This window comes from Hibiscus syriacus, unplaced genomic scaffold, assembly GCF_006381635.1.
Source record: "Hibiscus syriacus cultivar Baekdansim isolate YM2019G1 unplaced genomic scaffold, ASM638163v2 tig00112416_pilon, whole genome shotgun sequence".
Taxonomy (NCBI): domain Eukaryota; kingdom Viridiplantae; phylum Streptophyta; class Magnoliopsida; order Malvales; family Malvaceae; genus Hibiscus; species Hibiscus syriacus.
The window spans coordinates 100,593-119,970 of NW_024063328.1; the positions used below are offsets into that span (position 1 = coordinate 100,593).

Below are 19,378 nucleotides of genomic sequence, written 5' to 3' on the forward strand. Positions count from 1 at the left end.
TATGTGCGAGTTGTCCACAACATGGATTGACCAAACAAACATTTCTACAATGTTTCTATGAAGGTTTGCTTCCCATAGAGATGAAAATGATTGACACTGCTAGTGCGGGAGCTCTCGTCAACATGACACCAAACCAAGCAAGGGAGTTAATTTCAACGATGGCAGCCAACTCTCAATAGTTTGGCGCCACGGGTGAACCTAGTCGATGGGTTCACGAGGTAATTACCTTTCACTTGAAAATAAGATTGATAAATTAACTAATAATGTTAATTCCCTTGGTACGGGAAAGAACGTATGAGTTAGAGTATGCGGGATTTGTACGTTGCCAGACCACCCAACTGATTGTTACCCAACACTACAAGAACAAGTGAGCGCACAAGTGAATGTTGTGGGTAATTTTTCAAGACCTCCCCAAAGGCCATATAATCCCCATAGCAATACATACAATCCGAGGTGGCGAGATCATCCTAATTTCAGGTCTGTGCAAAACCAGAGGCTGAATGAAGCTTACCAACCAATGTCATCTCCACTGCAACCATATAAACCGCAAAAGAGTTCACTCGAGTCACTCATGGAACGATTGGCGCAATCCAAAGAAAAATTTTAGAATCGCACAGAGACATACAAGAAATTGACAAACAAATCAGTCAATTGGCACAAATTGTGGACCGCTTAGAATTATACGACAATATTCCCTCTAAAATAGAAGCAAACCCACAAGAGAATGCGAGTTCCATCACTCTTAGAAGTGGAACAATTATTGAGCAACATATCTAAAAGGGGTTGACTCCAAATCACATAAAGACGATGAAACAAGTGACGATAAATCCCAAAAGGAGGATGGCGCCACAATTAAAAAAAAGAAGAATCTGATACCCGAATCCGTACCATCCCCATATGCCATACCACCTTCTTTCCCATCAAGATTCATAATGAAAGACAAGCAAGCTGAGGAGAAGGAAATCCTAGACGTCTTTTGGAAAGTTGAGATCAACATCCCACTCTTATAAGCAATCTGTAAGGTCACAATATATGCTAATTTCCTTAAATAGCTTTGTACTACTAAAAGAAGACTTATCGTGCATGAGAAAATAAACTTTGGAGATCACGTTTATGCAGTTTTGACCCGATAACTTCCACCGAAGTTGAAGAACCAAGGCATGCTCGTCATACCTTGAAAAATTGACAAAGTGGGAATTAAGAGGGTGATGTATGATTTGAGAGCCTCAATAAATGTGATGCATTTATCCGTTTACAACACTCTTTCAGCCAAACCATTGAAGGACACAAGAGTTACCATTCAATTAATGGATCGCTCATTTATCTACCCAGAAGAACTCTTGGAGAACGTCTTAATAAAGGTAAACGAGCTAATCTTTTCGACCAATTTCTATGTCGTCGACATGGAAAACGACTGCTCAAATACTTCATCTGAGATTCTCCTTGGGCAACTTTTCCTTAGCACCGCCAATACAAAAATAGACGCGAGGAACAATATTCTCACAATGGAATTTGACGGTGAGATCATTAAATCTAATGTTTATAAGGCGATGTAGTATCTTGAAAATGTTCAAAGTATTAATTTTCTTAATGTGAATGAGTCTATAGTTGATGAATTTATTGAAACTAACTTTGTCGATAAGTTTTGCAAGGAATTGGACGACTTTGATGGTGAATTTAGGGAGTTTGAACTAACTTTTTCCATTAATTCTATTTGTTCCTGTGAAATCACTACACTTTTGAAATCTAAACTTTTACCTTCTGTTTTGCAGGCTCTTCAGATTAAATTAAAGGAATTATCGGATCACTTGAAGTAAGCATTTTTAGGCGATAATGATACTTTACCAATGATATATATCGAACAAATTAACCAAGGAAGAGGAAGAATATCTTGTAATGGTATTGCGTGCACATAAAGAAGCTATTGGTTGAACCATAGCCAATATTAAGGGGTTGAGTCCCTCAACTTGTATGCACAAGATTAAGATCAAACAAGGAGCTAAACCATCATAAGAAGAATAATGTCGACTAAATCCACCGATGATGGAAGTGGTAAAGAAGAAAATTTAGAAGCTTTTTGACGCCGATGTTATCTATCCAATCTTGGATAGTAGTTGGGTAAGTCTAGTTCATGTTGTACCTAAGAAGATCGATGTTACAGTAATAAAAAACCTGGAATGTGAGTTAGTTCCAACTATAGTGCAAAGTGGGTGGTGAGTCTGCATAGATTACAAAGAAGTTAAACTCTCTAACTCATAAAGATCACTTTCCTTTACCTTTTATTGATCAATTAATAAAAAGATTAGTCAGTAAAACTCACTATTGTTGTCTCAATAGATTTTCAAGTTTCTTCTAAATTGCAGTGGCGCCTGAAGATCAAGAAAATACGATGTTCACATGCCCTTTCGGAACGTTCGCTTATAGGCGAATGACGTTCGAAATGTGCAATGCGCCTGCCATATTTCAACGTTGTATGCTCAACATTTTTTTTGATTTGTTGAGAAAGGTATAAAGGTATTCATGAACGACTTCACTGTTTATGGTAATACTTTTTTCAAATGGAATTTTAATTTATCAAATGTTTTAAACCAGTGCCTAGAATACAATATTGTTTTAGACTATGAAAAATGTCATTTTATGGTCAATAAAGGGTTGATTCTAGGACACATTATTTCTTCTAACGATATTACGGTCGATAGAGTCAAAACAGATGTTATTCGCTCACTCCCTTACTACACTTTGGTAAGGGAAGTATGTTCTTTTCTTGACCATATAGGATTTTATCAACGGTTTATCAAGGACTTTTCGAAGATAACATAGCTGTTATGTAATCTTCTCTAAAAAGACCAAGGTTTTGACTTTAATCCAGAGTGCCAAAAACCGACACATTAAAGGAAAAGCTAATCATGGAACCAATTATGCAACCACCAAACTTGGAATATTCATTCGAACTGAAATGCAATGCCTCCGATACTAGCTTTGGCATGGTTATCGACAAAAAAATTGGCAAGAAGTCGCACGTCATTGCTTATGCGTCTCGCACTGTTAGGATTTTTGGAAGCTCAAATCGACAACTGGAACGGTTTTCAAAGAGGGGTCGGAACGGTTTTGTGTTTAGGGAGTAAGGAGATTGAAAGATAGAGAATTACACAATGATTTATAGTGGTTTGACTTTCTCAATCAAAGTCTACGTCCACTACCTTAGCTGCTCACCAAGGATTTTCCAACAAATTCACTAATTTGTTCTTTCTTTTGAGGAAAAAGAGTAACCTTACAAACTCCCTAGTTTTTTCGGGCTAAACTAGAACCTTTTCCTAGCTTTTACATGGGCTAAGCTAGAACCTTTCCCCTTTACAAAAGGATAAGAAATGTAAACAAGAAAACCTCTCTAAGGTAGGTGTTTACAAGAATTAAGCTCACAAGAACAAAATATTTACAAGAGAAAGATGAAATAAGAATGAAAAACTCTTCTCCTGTGTTTGATTGCTTGGATGGTTGTTCTCTTGCTTCTTCAAGTGTCCTTAGCTTGGAATGTGTTTGAAGTCGTATATAGCCGTTGGGATGTTTTGGAGCCGTTTGGAGATGAGAATCCATTAATAAAACAGCTTGGAGCGTGGGGGGAATTGGTACCCCCTCATAGGGAATCGGTTCCCTAAATACAATCTGATTTCAACCGTTAGACAGGGGGAATCGGTACCCCCTGGGGGGAATCTGTACCCCCTGGACATTCTGTTTTCTCGGAGCCAAAAACCTGCAGGGGGAATCTGTACCCCCTGGACAATTTGATTTTTCTTGAAACCCTTTAAAAAGAAAATATTTTTGACTCTATTAAGGCTCGAAATACTTTGTAAAATTTGTTTAAAATAGTTTAAGTATAAAACACAATTTTACACTCTAGTAAGGATTAAAATGAACTTTGAAAGACTAGGAGTAATATTTTGATATTCGAATAATTACATAGAATATACTTAGAAAATATTTTGTAAAATCTTAAAATTCATTTAACTTAATTTGTCATATCGAAACATCAAAATGTTTTCAACACGCACCTTAGACTCGGCTCAAAGAAACTACTCTATAACCAAAAAAGAACTTTTTGCCATAGTGTTTGCTTTAGAAAAATTTGATCATATTTACTTGGTACTAACATTATTGTTTTTTCTGATCATACAATTTTACGACACCCGATGAGCAAGAAGGAAGCAAATCTGAGATTAATTCGTTGGATTCTACTCCTTCAAGAATTCAACTTGGAAATAAAAGACAAAAAGGGGCGAGAAAACTTAGTAGCCGATCACTTGAGCCGATTCATATCATCTTATTTGACCCACCAATTAAAGAAGAATTTCAGAAGAATAATTAATGTTGGCGTAAAAAAAAATTGCCATGGTTTGTCGAGATGGTGAATTACTTAGCCACGAGTAAATTTTTGGTATATTTACCAAGAGCAGTAATTAATCGAATCAAGAGGGAATCCCGATTTTACATTTGGGATGACCCTTATCTTTGGAAGCACTGCTCCGATCAGGTAATCCTACATTGTGTCACCATAAAAGAGGTGAACTCGATCCTTAATTTTTGTCATTCATACTCGTGTGACAGTCATTTTGGACCGAAATGCACTGCTCACAAGATCTTAGAATGCGGTTTCTTTTGGCCAAATATTTTTAGAGATGCTTATTTTCATTGCAAATCATGTGAAAAGTGTCAACGAGTAGGTAATCTGAGTCGTAGAAATGAAATGCCATTAAATCTAATCCATATATGAGAAATGTTTAACGTATGGGACTTGATTATATGGGTTTTTTCGTTTCGTCTTTTGGTAACACTTATAATATTCTCGTTGTTGACTATGTTTCGAAATGGGTTGAAACGAAAGCAACCCGCAATAATGATGCGATAACTACTATGAATTTTCTGAAAAATTTTATTTTTTTCCAGGTTTGGTACACCAAGTGCGATTATCAACAACAGAGGAACATATTTCATCAATAGCATTATCGAGGCGCTTATGAAGAAGTTTGGCATGACATAAAGAATCGTCATGGCTTACCATCCATAAACAAATGGGCAAGCGGAAGTGTCGAATCACGAAATTAAGGCATTTTAGAAAAGATTGTCAAGCCAGTTCGGAATGATTGGAGCTTAAAGTTACCTGATGCGCTTTGGGCATATCGAACGACTTATAAAGGGTCGATTGGGATGTCTCCGTACCACCTTGTTTTTGGTAAACCATGACATTTTTCTGTTGAACTAGACCATCGAGCCTATTGGGCGGTAAGGCAGTGTAATATGAAAATGGAATCAATCGGAGAAACATGAAAACTACACATTCAAGAGTTAAAAGAAATCTGAAAAAATGCTTACGATATGCCTAGATGTTTAAAGAAAAGACGAGAGAGTTCCATGATCGAAGGATATCCTTTAAATTGTTTAATGTTAATAAAAAAGTTATGTTATTTAATTCTAAACTTAAGTTTTTTTGCAGTTAAACTTCGATCAAAGTGGCTAGGACAATTTATGGTGACTCATATTTTTCCTCATGGCGTAATGGAGATATAAGATAATTCATGAGCATGATTCAAAGTGAATGGCCAAATATTAAAGCCATATTACGAACACGCTCTGGTTGGATTAGTCGAGGAGATTGAATTGAAAGAACCCACGCTTTAAAATCGGGTTGTCGAGCTAACGACGTTAAACAATAGCGCTCGATGGAAGGCAACTCATTTCATTTTCGTTTAATTTGTTTTCTTTTAATTTATTTTAAATTTTTAGTTTTTAATTACATTTGCTATTTTCATTCATTTATTTTGAGTTTTTAATTCTTAATTTAAATTTTGTAGGTAACCCGAGCATTTTAATTCAAGATCAGACAAAGTCGAAGCGAAGTATTGATTAGATTAAAGAAAGAATCGAATGACCAATGCCAATTTTGGAGTAAAAAAATCATGAATGCAGCGACGATTTACCCATTGTTGTCGATGCACCATTTTATTAATGCCAAGGAACACGATCGACGCATGTTAGCACCCAAATTAGGAGGCCGATGCAGGTTAGTTCAACCCAATTAAACCTTATTCCCTTGCCGTCAATACTATTTCTTCTTTCCCCCATTCTTTTCGACCGACTCAAGTCCCCAATTACCATCAGATTCTTTTGGATTTGATAACCTTATCCCCTTATCACTCCCTTTTTTCAAATTAAATTCCCTTATAAACCAAAACACCTCACCAAATTAAAACTCTTACCCTACCCCACGTTAACCACAAAAAAATAAAGCCTCTTCCTCTCCCTCTTATTCAATCGACCAAACCTTAAATCACCATTTTCATTACCCTACTTCACTGCAGTCAGCCAAGCGCCATTGTACCATTTCCCCGCCATCACTACCGAACACGCCATTCCACTGCTTTATTTTCTTTCTTTCTTCTTTATCTGATCAAGAAATCATAGTGATGACAAAAAAATCAATCAGGCAATCCATCACGTCTATCGGTCACCCTTGGTGGTGGCGGTGGTCGATTTGTTGCACCTTCGGTGATTAAGGTACCGAGCAATTCTGACTTCACACCTCAACCACTGCACATTCGTGCACCTACTCATGCTACTCGATGTAGAGGGAGATGTCCACAACAGTCGCGTGCTCACTTGTCCACGTCTGAGCATATGTCGTCCTCATCCGCTCATCATTCATCTGATTTTGTAATGCCTCCACAGGGTTCGCCAGTCTATCTGGACTATGATAGAACCGACCATCCTCTTCGGTCACTCCAACATTTCATTTGATGCCATCTGTGACATATTCACAATCAATGCCAAATGTCGCTCATTCAACTCATTCGGCAGTACCCGAACATGCCATACAATCCAAGGTAAATTCTACTCCTATCGATATCGAACCATTACTAATGTGGCATCATATTTTTGGTTTTTTGGATGACTTCACTTCCGGATTTCTGAATCTGCACAACCAAGTCTTGAGCCAATGTATTCCTCTAGTCGAAACCATTACAAGCAACCATATTCACCATCATTTGTTGTGAGTTACGACAAGACGCCCACCCACGATGATCATGCACCCGATCATGACCATTATCGTGAGCGACATCGAAGAGGGCGCACCTTTGTTGTACCGATCGAGGAAGTACTTCAAGGTTATCTTGATTTTAATAATGAAGAGGCTTGGCGATTCGATAGTATCCGATACCGTATGTTCTAAGTCTGTAAGTATATTCCTGATCACACTCTCGATTCCTTGCATTTACGTGATTCTGTCATGAATTATTTTGATGCAATTGGTTGGCATTTTTACTCTGAAATTCGATATGCTACCTATTACGAATTGGTTTTTGAGTTTTTACGACTTTTACATTTTACCAAATCGTATAACATCTAATACAAAGCTGGGTGTGATTTCATTTATATTACTTGGACAACATTTCGTTCAATCCTTAACAAATTTTAATTTTTCTATGGGGTTCGTGATAGATGTCATAGACCATGCTTTTCTAACCGATTTACGTGAGATTCCTCATGACTTTGACGTATATGTGGCATACTAAGTATTTACTGATTCTCCTGGTGCTACCTACAATGCACGTAACACCAAGGGATGACATATTCACGATTCCGCCCTCCGTTACATACATCAGTTTCTTGTATATAATTATTTTTGGCGTAATGAGACTAGGTCCTCGCTAAGTAAGGTTGAATTATTTTTCCTATGGTGTATGCAAACCAGTATGAAGGTAAATTTGGGTTTTTGGTTCGTGCGCGCCTTTAAGCATGTACGTTCTGATCGACCATTAACTCTCAGACCTTACATTACTCTCCTTGCATCTCGTTTGTTTCCATTAATTTTTGATTCTTATCAATTTACTTATGTTTTTGCAATGGATCCTTTGGATGCTAGATGTTTAGATTCGACGGGACTGTTTTGCGAAACTCCCAGTGCACCGCACATTGTCCCTCCCAACACAATTACCCCATACAATGAGCGTGTATTTCTTCAGAGAACTACTCAACCCGCGACACCAGAGGAGCATCCACCCTCGTATGTGCATAACGAAATAAGGTGTATGGCCGATTAGACTCCATCGAGACCAACGTTGCCGAGATACTTTCGTACCTTCGCCTAGGACCTTCACGATATGGCCACGGCCGACATTGATCGGGGAGCATCTTCACCCTCTCTCTTTTTCATTTTACTTTTTTTATTTTTCATATTGGGCCAATATGATTTTAAATGAGGGGGTGGAATTAGAAATCAAATTAGCCTTTGCTTATTCTTTGTGATTGAAATTGAGTTATTTCTTGATTTGAAATTGTTGATAATTTTGGTTGTCGATCTCTTGTTTGATTTAATTTCTTTGTGTTTCTTTGTGATATCAATCATGTTCTTGTTGAGTTTGGGATTCAAGATAGCATGGCATGATTAGTTTAGGTAAATTTTTCGTGGCAATTTCATGAATTCATTGATTGATTTGGATGCATGACTTAGTTCAATAGACCCTTCATGTGAGTTTTGAGCTTAATGACCATATATTTTATTCTTGCTCTTTGTTTCAATTGAGTGTGCCAAACTAATTGAGTGTATTCTTGAACTTCTTACTTAATGCTTATTGAGACTACACTTTTGATTAGGATGTTATGATATGATAAAGACATTAGGATTAAACTCGTTTGCCTTCCTAAACAAATAGCCTACCCTTTTTATTTTCCCCTAGTGAACCATTTTGAGCTTTATATCATTTTCTTTGATTCACCACATTTTTAAACCCGACCCTATTTTATTTTTTTCTCTTTTTTGTTACATGTTTTCAACGCAAGCTGAAATTATTTCTGAAGAAAAAAATAAAAAAATAAAAAAAGTTGTTTGAAAAAAACCGTGCATAATTGAACAAAATGGTCTAGAATTTACACTGTTCGAACAACAGAAAAAACCCAGTGTAATTTGGTTCAAACAATGCAATTTTTTATTCGAGTGAGCGGAAAAGTCAGTGCAGAAGATGCAGTTTGGTTCGAGCAGAGAAAAAAAAGGGAATGTTTCGAAAAATAAAAAAAGAAAGAAAGAAAGAAGAAGAAAAACAGTGAATTGAGATTTGTTGAATTTCTTGTTTCTCTTTTCTTTAATTTCCTTCCCTTCCCCTTGAATAAATTTTCGGAATAATTTCCTCCTTGTCTTGGAATTTTAAAACCCCATTTTCGGCCTTTATCCTACCCGAACCTTAGCCCCGTTAACCTGTTTTGAAGTTCTCTTGATTGTTGTATCATTTCCATACTAAGTAGTGGAGATTAGATTTAGTTACAAGCCTATGATAATGAGTCGATTAGTTTAGGCTTGAGCGATTCTTTCACCCGAAACACTTGAGCGAAATGAGTGAACCATGTGAGGAACTAAGCCTTGTATTCTTTGAAATTGATGGATGATTGAAATGTCATTATTAATTTACACTTATTTGATTATGCCTTGCTTGATTAATCTTTAATTTCAACATTTACTTGACTGAGTTTGCTTAGAAACCTTAAAAATTTTGTGAAATTGAGATTGACAACTTAAGATTTTTGGCATGGTAATTGAGAAATGTTTGAGGACGAACATTGAATGAGTGAGAGGGAATTTGATTAGTGTTTAAATTATACATTATTTCATGGTTAATTACTCATTGATTATATAACTTTAGTTTCTAACTTGGACATTTTCATTCATTTTCAATGCATGACATTGAATTCCAAAAATTATGCTAAGAATAGAAAGTGTGCAATTTTTAATTTTTCTGGATTCATGACCGGATTAGTGGGCACGACTTGGGACATTACACACATGACATGGCATCTAGTTAGCAGCTGATGTGGCAGGTGACGTGGCACCCAATCAACCGCTTCTAAAAGGCCTAATCAACAACTTCTAGAAAATCCAGTCAGCAGTGGCATGAAGACCAAAGACTCAACCGAATTTTTGATTTCAAATTAAGATTTATTTTATTTTTATTTTAGGAATTATATTTTTAGTTTTAAATGTTATCTTTTAGGTTGTTTTGAGGACTATAAATACCTCATTGGAGTAAGTCTCTAAGCATCGATTTCTTCATTCAAAATAATTCAACTCTTGTTTCTTTCTTTAAGTTTTTATAAAAGTTTTTTTTTCTTTTTTCTTTTCAAGTTTTTAGTTTACTTTATTAAAGTTCTAAGTATAAATTCAATCATGCTTAGCTAAGTTTTTCATAGCCAAACTAAAGCAATAACTCGATTATAAGTCGTGAGGAAAGAAAAGTGCTTCATACCCTCAAGGGTTACATTTTCAGTTTTCAGAAATCAAGGGTCAATAATCGACCATCCTTTTACAATCAAAGCGAGTTCATTTCAAAAACTGCATGTTGGAATTAAATTTCAGTTTCGATTAATAGTTGGGAGGAAATATCGGCCTGTGGCACATTCAACTTCCTGTGAACACACTTAGCGAACGTCTGATAAGGGAAACTAAAATTGGGTTAGATTCTCAATTGAGACAATAGAATTTGAGTCGAGTTTTTCCAGAATTTAAAAGCGTTGAATTAATAAACGATTGTCGCTATTAACTCACAAAGAGTTGAGATCTGAAAATTGATTTTAGATTCTCGATTCACTTGAGAGAAAAACAAATTATAGGGTTGGGTCCTTAGACTGTAACCGATATGAGTCCGGAGGTAAAATTCTATTCAATGATCGATTAAAATCGAGGCAAAAGCTTTAGCCCAAGGATAATTTTTACCAATTGAATTTTATTTTCTTAATTTACTATATTATTTTATTTCAATTATTTTTATTATTTCACGCCCCTCTAATTTCTTTTACAAATCACGCCTAAATCAAAATTAAAAGCGAGAAAATCGTAAAACTCTTAGTCATGTGGATCGACTCTTACTCTCACTGTTATACTTGTTCTTTTTGTTTTATTGAGATTAATACTATTTATTTTTACATAATAACTAAGGGTGTCATCTCCCTATCCTTGCCCCCGGTTCCCAACTTACCGTACCCAGGGCCGGCTCAGGGCAGGGGCACCCGCCCAGGGCCTATAATTTTAATTTATATTAATTTATTATATTTTAATAAACTAAATTAAAAATATGGCCCATAAATATTAATAAACTAAATTAAAAACATGACCCATAAACTTATTTCTTATTGACTTATTGTTCTCATCATAACGTTAAAAACTGTATTAATATACTAAATTAAAAGCAGGACCCATAAATATTAATAAACTAAATTAAAAGCAGGACCCATAAACTTATTTCTTATTGACTTATTGTTCTCATCATAACGTTAAAAACTAAATTAATCATAATGTTTATAACAATTACTTTTTATTTCTTATAAATGATAGGAGAACATTGAAGTAAAATTAACTTATTTCTTATTGTTCTTAATTTTCAACTTCTCATATTTCTCACAATTTCTTATTGTTCCGGAAACTGTGAAATCTTTATCTAATACTCGATGGGAAAGTCAAATTAAAAGTGTCAAAGCTATTAAATGTCATGCTCCTAAAATAAAGTTAACTTTGTTACAATTATATGAATATTGTGGTAATGATACAAAAGCAAAAAAGTGAAGCAGAAAGTTTAGCTAGTGCCCTTCGAAGTTTTGAATTCTTACTTGGAATGGTTATCTAGTATGATATTTTATTTGTTTTAGACACGGTAAATAAGAAATTACAATCTAAATCAATGTGCATTGATAATACCATAAAGGAGTTGGACGGTGTAATGTCATATTTTGAAAACTATAGAAATAAGGGGTTCGAAGCTAATATAGATATTAGTCTTACATTAGATATGAACATAGAGCCAATTTTTCAGACTAAGCGACGTATTTTTAGAAAAAGACAATTTGATGAGAATGACCATGATAAAGAAATGCAATTAGTAGAGGAGTCTTTTAAAGTTAATTATTTTTTTGTTGCTGTTGGTATGACGGTCGCTTCTTTGAAAGATAGATTTGAGCAGTTAAAGATTTTTTTAAATTATTTTAAATTTTTAATTGATTATATAAGGTTGAAGTCATTGGATGACAATAAATCAAAAGAATGTTGTAATAATTTTAAGATGATTTTTTCTCATAATAATTTGTCGGATGTTGATGCAGATAATTTTTTTCTGAAATGAAAGTGTTGCAATTGATTTTGTCAAATATATTCATGTCAGCGCTTGAAATTCTTGGGTTTGTTAAAACTAGAGATTGTTATCCTAATGTTTCAATTGCTTATCGAATCTTATTAACAATGCCGGTAACTGTAGCATCCACAGAAAGAATTTTTTCAAAGCTGAAATTATTGAAGAGTTACTTGAGGTCAACAATGTCACAAGAAATATTGAATGTGCTAGCTATGTTATATATTGAGAAAAATATGTTGAAAAACATTGATGTCGACACTATTATCAATGATTTTGCATCAAAAAATGCTCGAAGATAATATTTTTTATACGTATTTATATGTTTAAATATATTTTTGATATTGTAATGAATTAATATTTATTTTTATTTAATAAAAAATTAATTAAAATTTTAAATTATATATTTTTTATATTCTTTTAAATTAAGGTCTAATTTTTTAATTTTGCTCCGGTCAAAAAAAGTCAGAACCGGCCTGACCGTACCTCGCCGAATCCTCCATGGACATCACTCATAACCCGCAGCAACCACTGAAACACGCCCTCGATCTCCTAAAACCGCTTCTTTCCTTTTTCCTTCAACCCTCCAAACCCGATTGGATCACCTACGACTACGCTTCTTATTGGCTTCCCTCTGTGGCAGCGCAACTAGGTGTCTCGCGCGCTTTCTTCGCCGTCTTCACAGCTGCATGCTTATCCTTCATAGGCTCACCGTCCACGTTGATCGGTGGCGGTGGAGATGATGCAAGGTCAACGGCTGAGGACTTCACGAAAGTCCCCAGCTGGGTTCCTTTCGAATCCAACCTGGCTTATCGTTTGCATGAAATAACTTTGGACCAACCGACTCGGTCCGCTTCGGCGTTACGATTCAAGAGAGCGACTTTGTTGTCGTTAGAAGCTCTCCCGAGTTCGAACCGGAGTGGTTCGATCTTTTAGGGCGGCTGTATGAAAAAACGGAGATATCGGTTGGGTTTTTACCGCCGATACCGGAAGAATTAGATAACATCCAGGGCGACGAAAACTGGGTTTGTGCTAGAAAGTGGTTAGATGAACAGAGAGTCAACTCAGTTGTTTACTTAGTGATGGGGACCGAAGTTCATTTAAGTAAAGAAGAACTCAGTGAGTTGGCTAACGGGATGGAGAAATCAGGTTTACCTTTCTTTTGGGTACTGAAGAACTTACCTGGAACCAGCGAGTCAGAGTTGGAGATGCTGCCGGATGGATTCGAGGAGCTAGTCAAGGGACGTGGGTTCTTTACATGGGCTGGGCGCCACAAGTGAAGATATTGAGTCACGAGTCGATTGGGGGATTCTTGACCCATTGGAATCGGTTATAGAGGCTTTGGGGCTGGGGCTAGTTCTGATAATGCTCCCAATGTAGAATGACCAAGGACTAAATTCCAGGCTGTTGCATAACAAAGGTGTGGGTTTAGAGATACCGAGAAACCAATCAGATGGATGGTTCACAAGCGAGACGGTGGCCGAGTCGATTCGGGTGGCGCTGGTGGAAGAGTCCGGCAAGGGGTTGAGACAAATGGCAAAAGCAATGAAGGACCGTTTTGGAGATCAGGGGAGGAATGGTGGTTGGGTGGACAAATTTGTAACTCAATTGGAGGATTATAGACATAAGGAATGAATGGTGGTAGTAATACCAGAATGTAAGCCATTTGTTTTTACAGTAAATATAAAGAACAAAAAACCTTTACATGAAATCTGCATTATCTTGCCTCAATTACTGTGATTGAGAAATCATTAGAACAAGTATGTTTTTGAGCATCTGATGATGAAGAAGCGTCTTGAATCAGATCTCTCTCATTGAAAAATCCAGGTTGTTTAGGCTGATGCAATGGAACTTCACTACTTAACATAAGTACAACATTCGACATAGTTGGCCTATCTTCGAGACTGCGTTGCACGCATAGTAGGCCGACCTGAATAGATCGTAATACTTCCGGGGGATTGCAGGTGTTTTTGATCGTATCAGCAACCAGTTCCATTGAATTCCCATTGCAGAATAGCGTCCATGCCTATACAAATAAAGTTCTCAACATTTATAGAACTAACATCTTTGATTCAAGAGTTTTATAGTTACACTTACATGTCCGAGAAGGTTATGGTGATGGTCTGGATGAATGAATCCTCTATTTCTTTTCCCACTCAATATTTCTAAAACCAGAACTCCAAAGCTGAAAACATCGGATTTGATCGAGTAAAGTCCGTCGATTGCATACTCCGGAGACATGTAACCACTGAGAAAAACGCAGACGAAATCTGAGAAAACAAGCTTGGAGGTTCATGAGTTTAAACTATGGTATTTCAGTTTGGATTTCATTTCTTACTATGTTCCCACCACTTTCTTTGTGTTTGCCGTCGTTTCCTTTTCTCCAAAACTTCTAGCCAAGCCAAAGTCTGAAATTTTCGGATTCATTTCATAGTCTAATAGCACATTACCAGCTTTCAGATCTCTATGTATTATTCTTTGTCTAGAATCTTGATGGAGATAAAGGAGCCCACGAGCAACCCCGTTGATAATTTGGAAGCGTGTCGACCAATCTAGTGACATGCTATGAGTATGATCTTAACAAAAGCCATTTTTATTGCAGGTTAGATCTTCGAATATAGTTTAATCAGGAGATTGAGGCAAAGATATAAGCAAAATGAACTTCTCGGAGCCGATAAAAGGCGTACCGAAGATAAAGAAGTTGAGGCTTCTGTTTGGTAAGTATTCATAGATCAACAACTTTTCATCTGCTTGAATGCAGCATCCAAGGAGCCTCACTAAATTCCTGTGCTGAACTTTTGCAATGTGTTTAACTTCATTTGTGAACTCATTGATTCCCTGTTTAGAACTAGTCGAAAGCCGCTTCACTGCAATTTCTTGTCCATCTTTCAGAACACCCTAAAAGAAAGCATATAATCATTAATCGAAGGCTGTTTCATCATTGCTGAATATGAAAGAATATAGAACATGGAAACGTTTGTATAGTAATTTTTCTGGCGTTTTATCATATAGTTACCTTGTAGACACATCCGAAACCTCCTTCCCCAATTTTATTCTTGATTGAGAAGTTATCGGTTGCAGAAACAATATCTCGTAAATCAAATAATGGTAACTCTAGGTCTTTGCTACTTTGATAATCAGAAAAGTTATCTGATTTGAGTGACAGCAATCCTGTGAAATGGAAAAGTCGAGTGAATATCATGTATTAACACCATTAGCATTGGAGAAACGAATTCGAAAACGAAACGGGTGCTTTACCCTTGAGGTTCTTCTTCCTTCGGAGAAACAAGACTATGGTTAGGACTGCAATCAACACTCCTGCAGACAGTGCAGACGACGTTGCTATGATCCTTGTTCTGTTTTTTGCTTTCGTGGCATGTCTTGTGCTCTCGTTTTGAGCTGTATCAAAAACAAATAGCAGAAAATCAATGAAACAAGAATAAGGAACTCCGATATTTTACCTTCTAACACAAGCAATCGTTTAAATCTGTATGGAATAGAAAGATTCTACATATGGTTCAAAATATGTGTAAAAGACTTCCAAGTTTCGGGGATTGAGGATATTTCATACCTATTTCTGATGCGGAAACCTTTATGTATATATCTTGACCACTGTCGCTTATATATCTCATATCGATAAGGTCGGTAAACCACAGCAAGCACCCGCTTCCTCCCTTTGTAATGTCCAAATTAGCATAACCTGTGCACGAACAATTTGAAGAACACAGGTTCTTGCACTCGTGTAAGTTCATACTGTAATTATACCATGAATGTTTGGTTTCCGGCACTTTTACATTGGGGACCCTTATATATCCGACACTGGAGCAGTTTAGTTGAATGTTTCTCCCACAACCACCTGACCCTGGAACCGAATTCCATTCATCGGGATTGTTTGGTGAAAAGCCTGATAAGCAACTACAAACAGGGGACCTGTTGTTGTCGCATATGCCATTTGCACCACACAATGCATACCGGTCGCAGTTATCGATGTAAAGTGGAAGATTTTGGATCCAACCTCGATTCGGATCGTTCCACATGAAGGGAACTATGGATCCATTCTCACTACTTAGCACTCCCCTTAAAAGAGTTGAACTGTTGCGTGGATTGAAAGTTAGGTATAGATCTTGCTCATTGAAAACGAAATCAAAGGTATAAATAGGGTTTTCCTTCATTTCAAGCATCCCACTTAACCGAAGGCCGTTGTAAGGTCCGGAACGGAATCTTATGGTGGAACTGTCTCTTACTATAACCTCTGGGAAACCGGATAGCTCGAACCGGTATGTGAACATACCCGGCGAAGGATCGTCAGAACTTGTCCACGATATCAAGTACCGGTCCAGGCCAGTTCTGAAGTCCTTTCCAATCTTCATGCCTGCAATGAATGTATCACATGGATAATCAAAACTCTGCCAAATGAAGTTCCCCGAATCAGTGTCACCCGTTCCATCGGTAACCACGAGATTTCCCGAGTCCAAGAGCTGTACAACTGGACGGCCGACGGGCCTCAAAGGTAAATTCGAAGCATTGGAAGACCAAACACTGTGGCCATTACCACCTACAAGGATAAGGATTCCGTGGTTGGTAACATGTAAAACACCAGAGGTGTCATTGAGAGGCGTTTCCTGATTAGCCACCCACGGAACCGTCGTGTTGGAATTCGTATACCATATCCCCAAGTACCTTTTGGTGCTGGAACCAGGGCTAAAGAATCCGAGTTTGAAGATTCCACCTGCAGAAACCATGGTATCACCATCTCTAATCGAACCGGTAGCATTTAAGCTTTCCAACGTAATCGAAACTGTAGCATGAGGCCACCACATGAGTGTGCAAAAGAGAAGCAAGATAACGCCTGCCATTGATGAGATTTAGAGAACTTTGAAGACTTTAGAGTATCAAATTCCTTATAATTACACATTCCCGTAAGAAAACACCATAGTCCATAATGTCAAGATGGTAACCTCTGCTCTAAGAAAACTCCATAATCTAAGGGTAAAGTATACCAGAGGTCACTGAACTATACTCAAATGATTGGTATGGTCATTAAACTTCTAAAGGTTACAAAAATGGTCATTGCATTTTTTAAATTGTTACAAAATGGTCACTGTAATATTATAATATTTGTTAGAATTTAATAAATTTAATGATTATTTTGAAACGAGTTGATAAAATTTAATTTTTATTTTATAATCGTTTGATAATATTTAGTGACTACTTTATAACTTTTGAATACACGATAGCCAAAATAACCATTTGAATTTAATTCAGTAACTTTTTATATACACTTAAACCTAATCTAAAATAATAATGCAGCGTCGGCAATTTTGTTTTATTCGTGAATCTCATCTACAACGTTTCCTTTGAACGCAGCCTCTAATAATTGTAGTTTTTCTACAAACATGTCGATGCAACTGATAGCATTGACTAAAACAAACAAACAAACAAATATTTGACAGAACCAGGGAATTAGTCAATGTTACTTCAAAGTTATTATATCATTAACATTTTAAATGTAAAATAATATAATATATTTAAATATTATATTAAATTTTATCATAACTATAGTATAAATGAAATAAAATATTTTACATAAGAATATATTTATCAATGAATGACAACTATGCAATTATAAGTAATATATATATATTTAAATTTAGGTATAATTCAACAAAATAACTCTAATGTTTAACAGTAATGTTAAATTTATCCGTATGTTTTTGACATATTTGACCACTCAACGTTTCATTTTGGGTAAAAAATACCCTCGGTGGATGGAAACCGTTAGTCAACTGGCGGTCAACGCTTGATATTGACCAAGCACGTACACATAGACAGAGATACTGGCGTGGCTTGTCCAGCTCATGGTACATGATGACGTGGATAGAGACGCATGCGATTTATATATTCACGTTGCGAAATTGGAAACTAGGTTGCGAAATTGGAATTTGCGTTGCGAATTTGTTGGTCATTTTGACAAATCCAAAAAAAAATGGTTAAATTCGTATATTATAAGGCATTTTTTGTCACTGAGGTTATTTTCTCAAAACTCAATGCCTAACCACCAAATCAACTCACTTAAAATTTATTATTATACTAATAACAATATTTAAAGTATATTGTAAGAATCAAAACCACAACACAAGCATTTTATAAAATTTTATTTTAAATTTTTTTTATTAAATTTTTAATCTCTAATTAAATTCATATTTTTAATTTTTAATTAATTTTAAATTTATAAACTTTAAATATAAAATAAAATGATTTAATTTTTTATTTTAATTTATTTTTTTTATTAAATTACATACCCTAGTAATTGCATCAAAGCCAATCTGACATTAAGTTCCCTCCGTGACTTGCTGCCAGGTGTAATTTTGATTTTAGTCCTTCTACTATGTTAACATTAGATATTTAACCATTATATTGTAATGTGATTCGATTTGATCATTTACATTTATGGTATTATTAGTAAATCTAAATTGGTGGTACCGTTAATTGATGTCATTAAAATCATGATATATATTTATTTTTTACTATTATTAAATCATACGGATTACACCACATGAAAATCTAGTTAATTATATTCAATTAATAAAAAATTAAATGCCAATTAAATGTATAATATTTTTCTTAATTTATATCATCGCTTTACCAGTGGCATTAACAATGGAAGTTAATAAATATCAGAGAGTATGTAATTTAAAAAAATTAAATAAAAAATTAAATCATTTTATTTTATATTTAAAGTTTATAAATTTAAAATTAATTAAAATTTAATATATAAATTTAATTAGAAAGTATGTAATTTAGATTTAATAAAAATAAATTTAAAATAAAAGTTTATAAAGTGTTTGTGTTGTGATTTCGATGGCTACGATATACTTTAAATATAGTTAGTAGTATAATAATAACATCCAAGTGTATTGGTTTGGTGATTAGGCATTGAGCCTTTCATCCATTAAACCCAAGTTCAAATCTCATGAGATGTATCTTTTGGAGGTTTAATCCCTCCTTTCCTAATTTAATAAAAAAATCTCATGTGTCTCGTGGTATATTTGATTAAATTATTAATTAATTTTAAAAAATATTTGTTGATGTGGTATCACACGTTGACATGTCATGTCATCATGTATCATGACTTGGACAAGCTACGTCAACATCTTTGTCCATGTGTATGTGCTTGGTAATCATCAAGCGTTGATCGTCAGTTGACTAACGATTTTCAT

The 19,378-nt window shown here is 35.5% G+C and overlaps 1 protein-coding gene and 1 pseudogene across 1 annotated transcript; one reads left to right on the forward strand and one right to left on the reverse strand.

The window, feature by feature from the left end:
- Positions 1 to 12,638: 12,638 nt before the first annotated feature.
- LOC120179465 lies at positions 12,639 to 13,793 on the forward strand (annotated as a pseudogene).
- An 82-nt stretch (positions 13,794 to 13,875) lies between these two features.
- LOC120179466 (G-type lectin S-receptor-like serine/threonine-protein kinase At4g27290) lies at positions 13,876 to 17,000 on the reverse strand. The gene is made up of 7 exons (XM_039185054.1): positions 15,730 to 17,000; positions 15,417 to 15,557; positions 15,175 to 15,329; positions 14,846 to 15,056; positions 14,497 to 14,734; positions 14,256 to 14,406; positions 13,876 to 14,184 (listed from the first exon to the last, which is right to left on the reverse strand). Exons 1-7 carry the CDS (start codon positions 16,976 to 16,978, stop codon positions 13,876 to 13,878), a joined length of 2,454 nt encoding a protein of 817 aa, XP_039040985.1. The 5' UTR covers positions 16,979 to 17,000.
- Between the last annotated feature and the right edge of the window lie 2,378 nt (positions 17,001 to 19,378).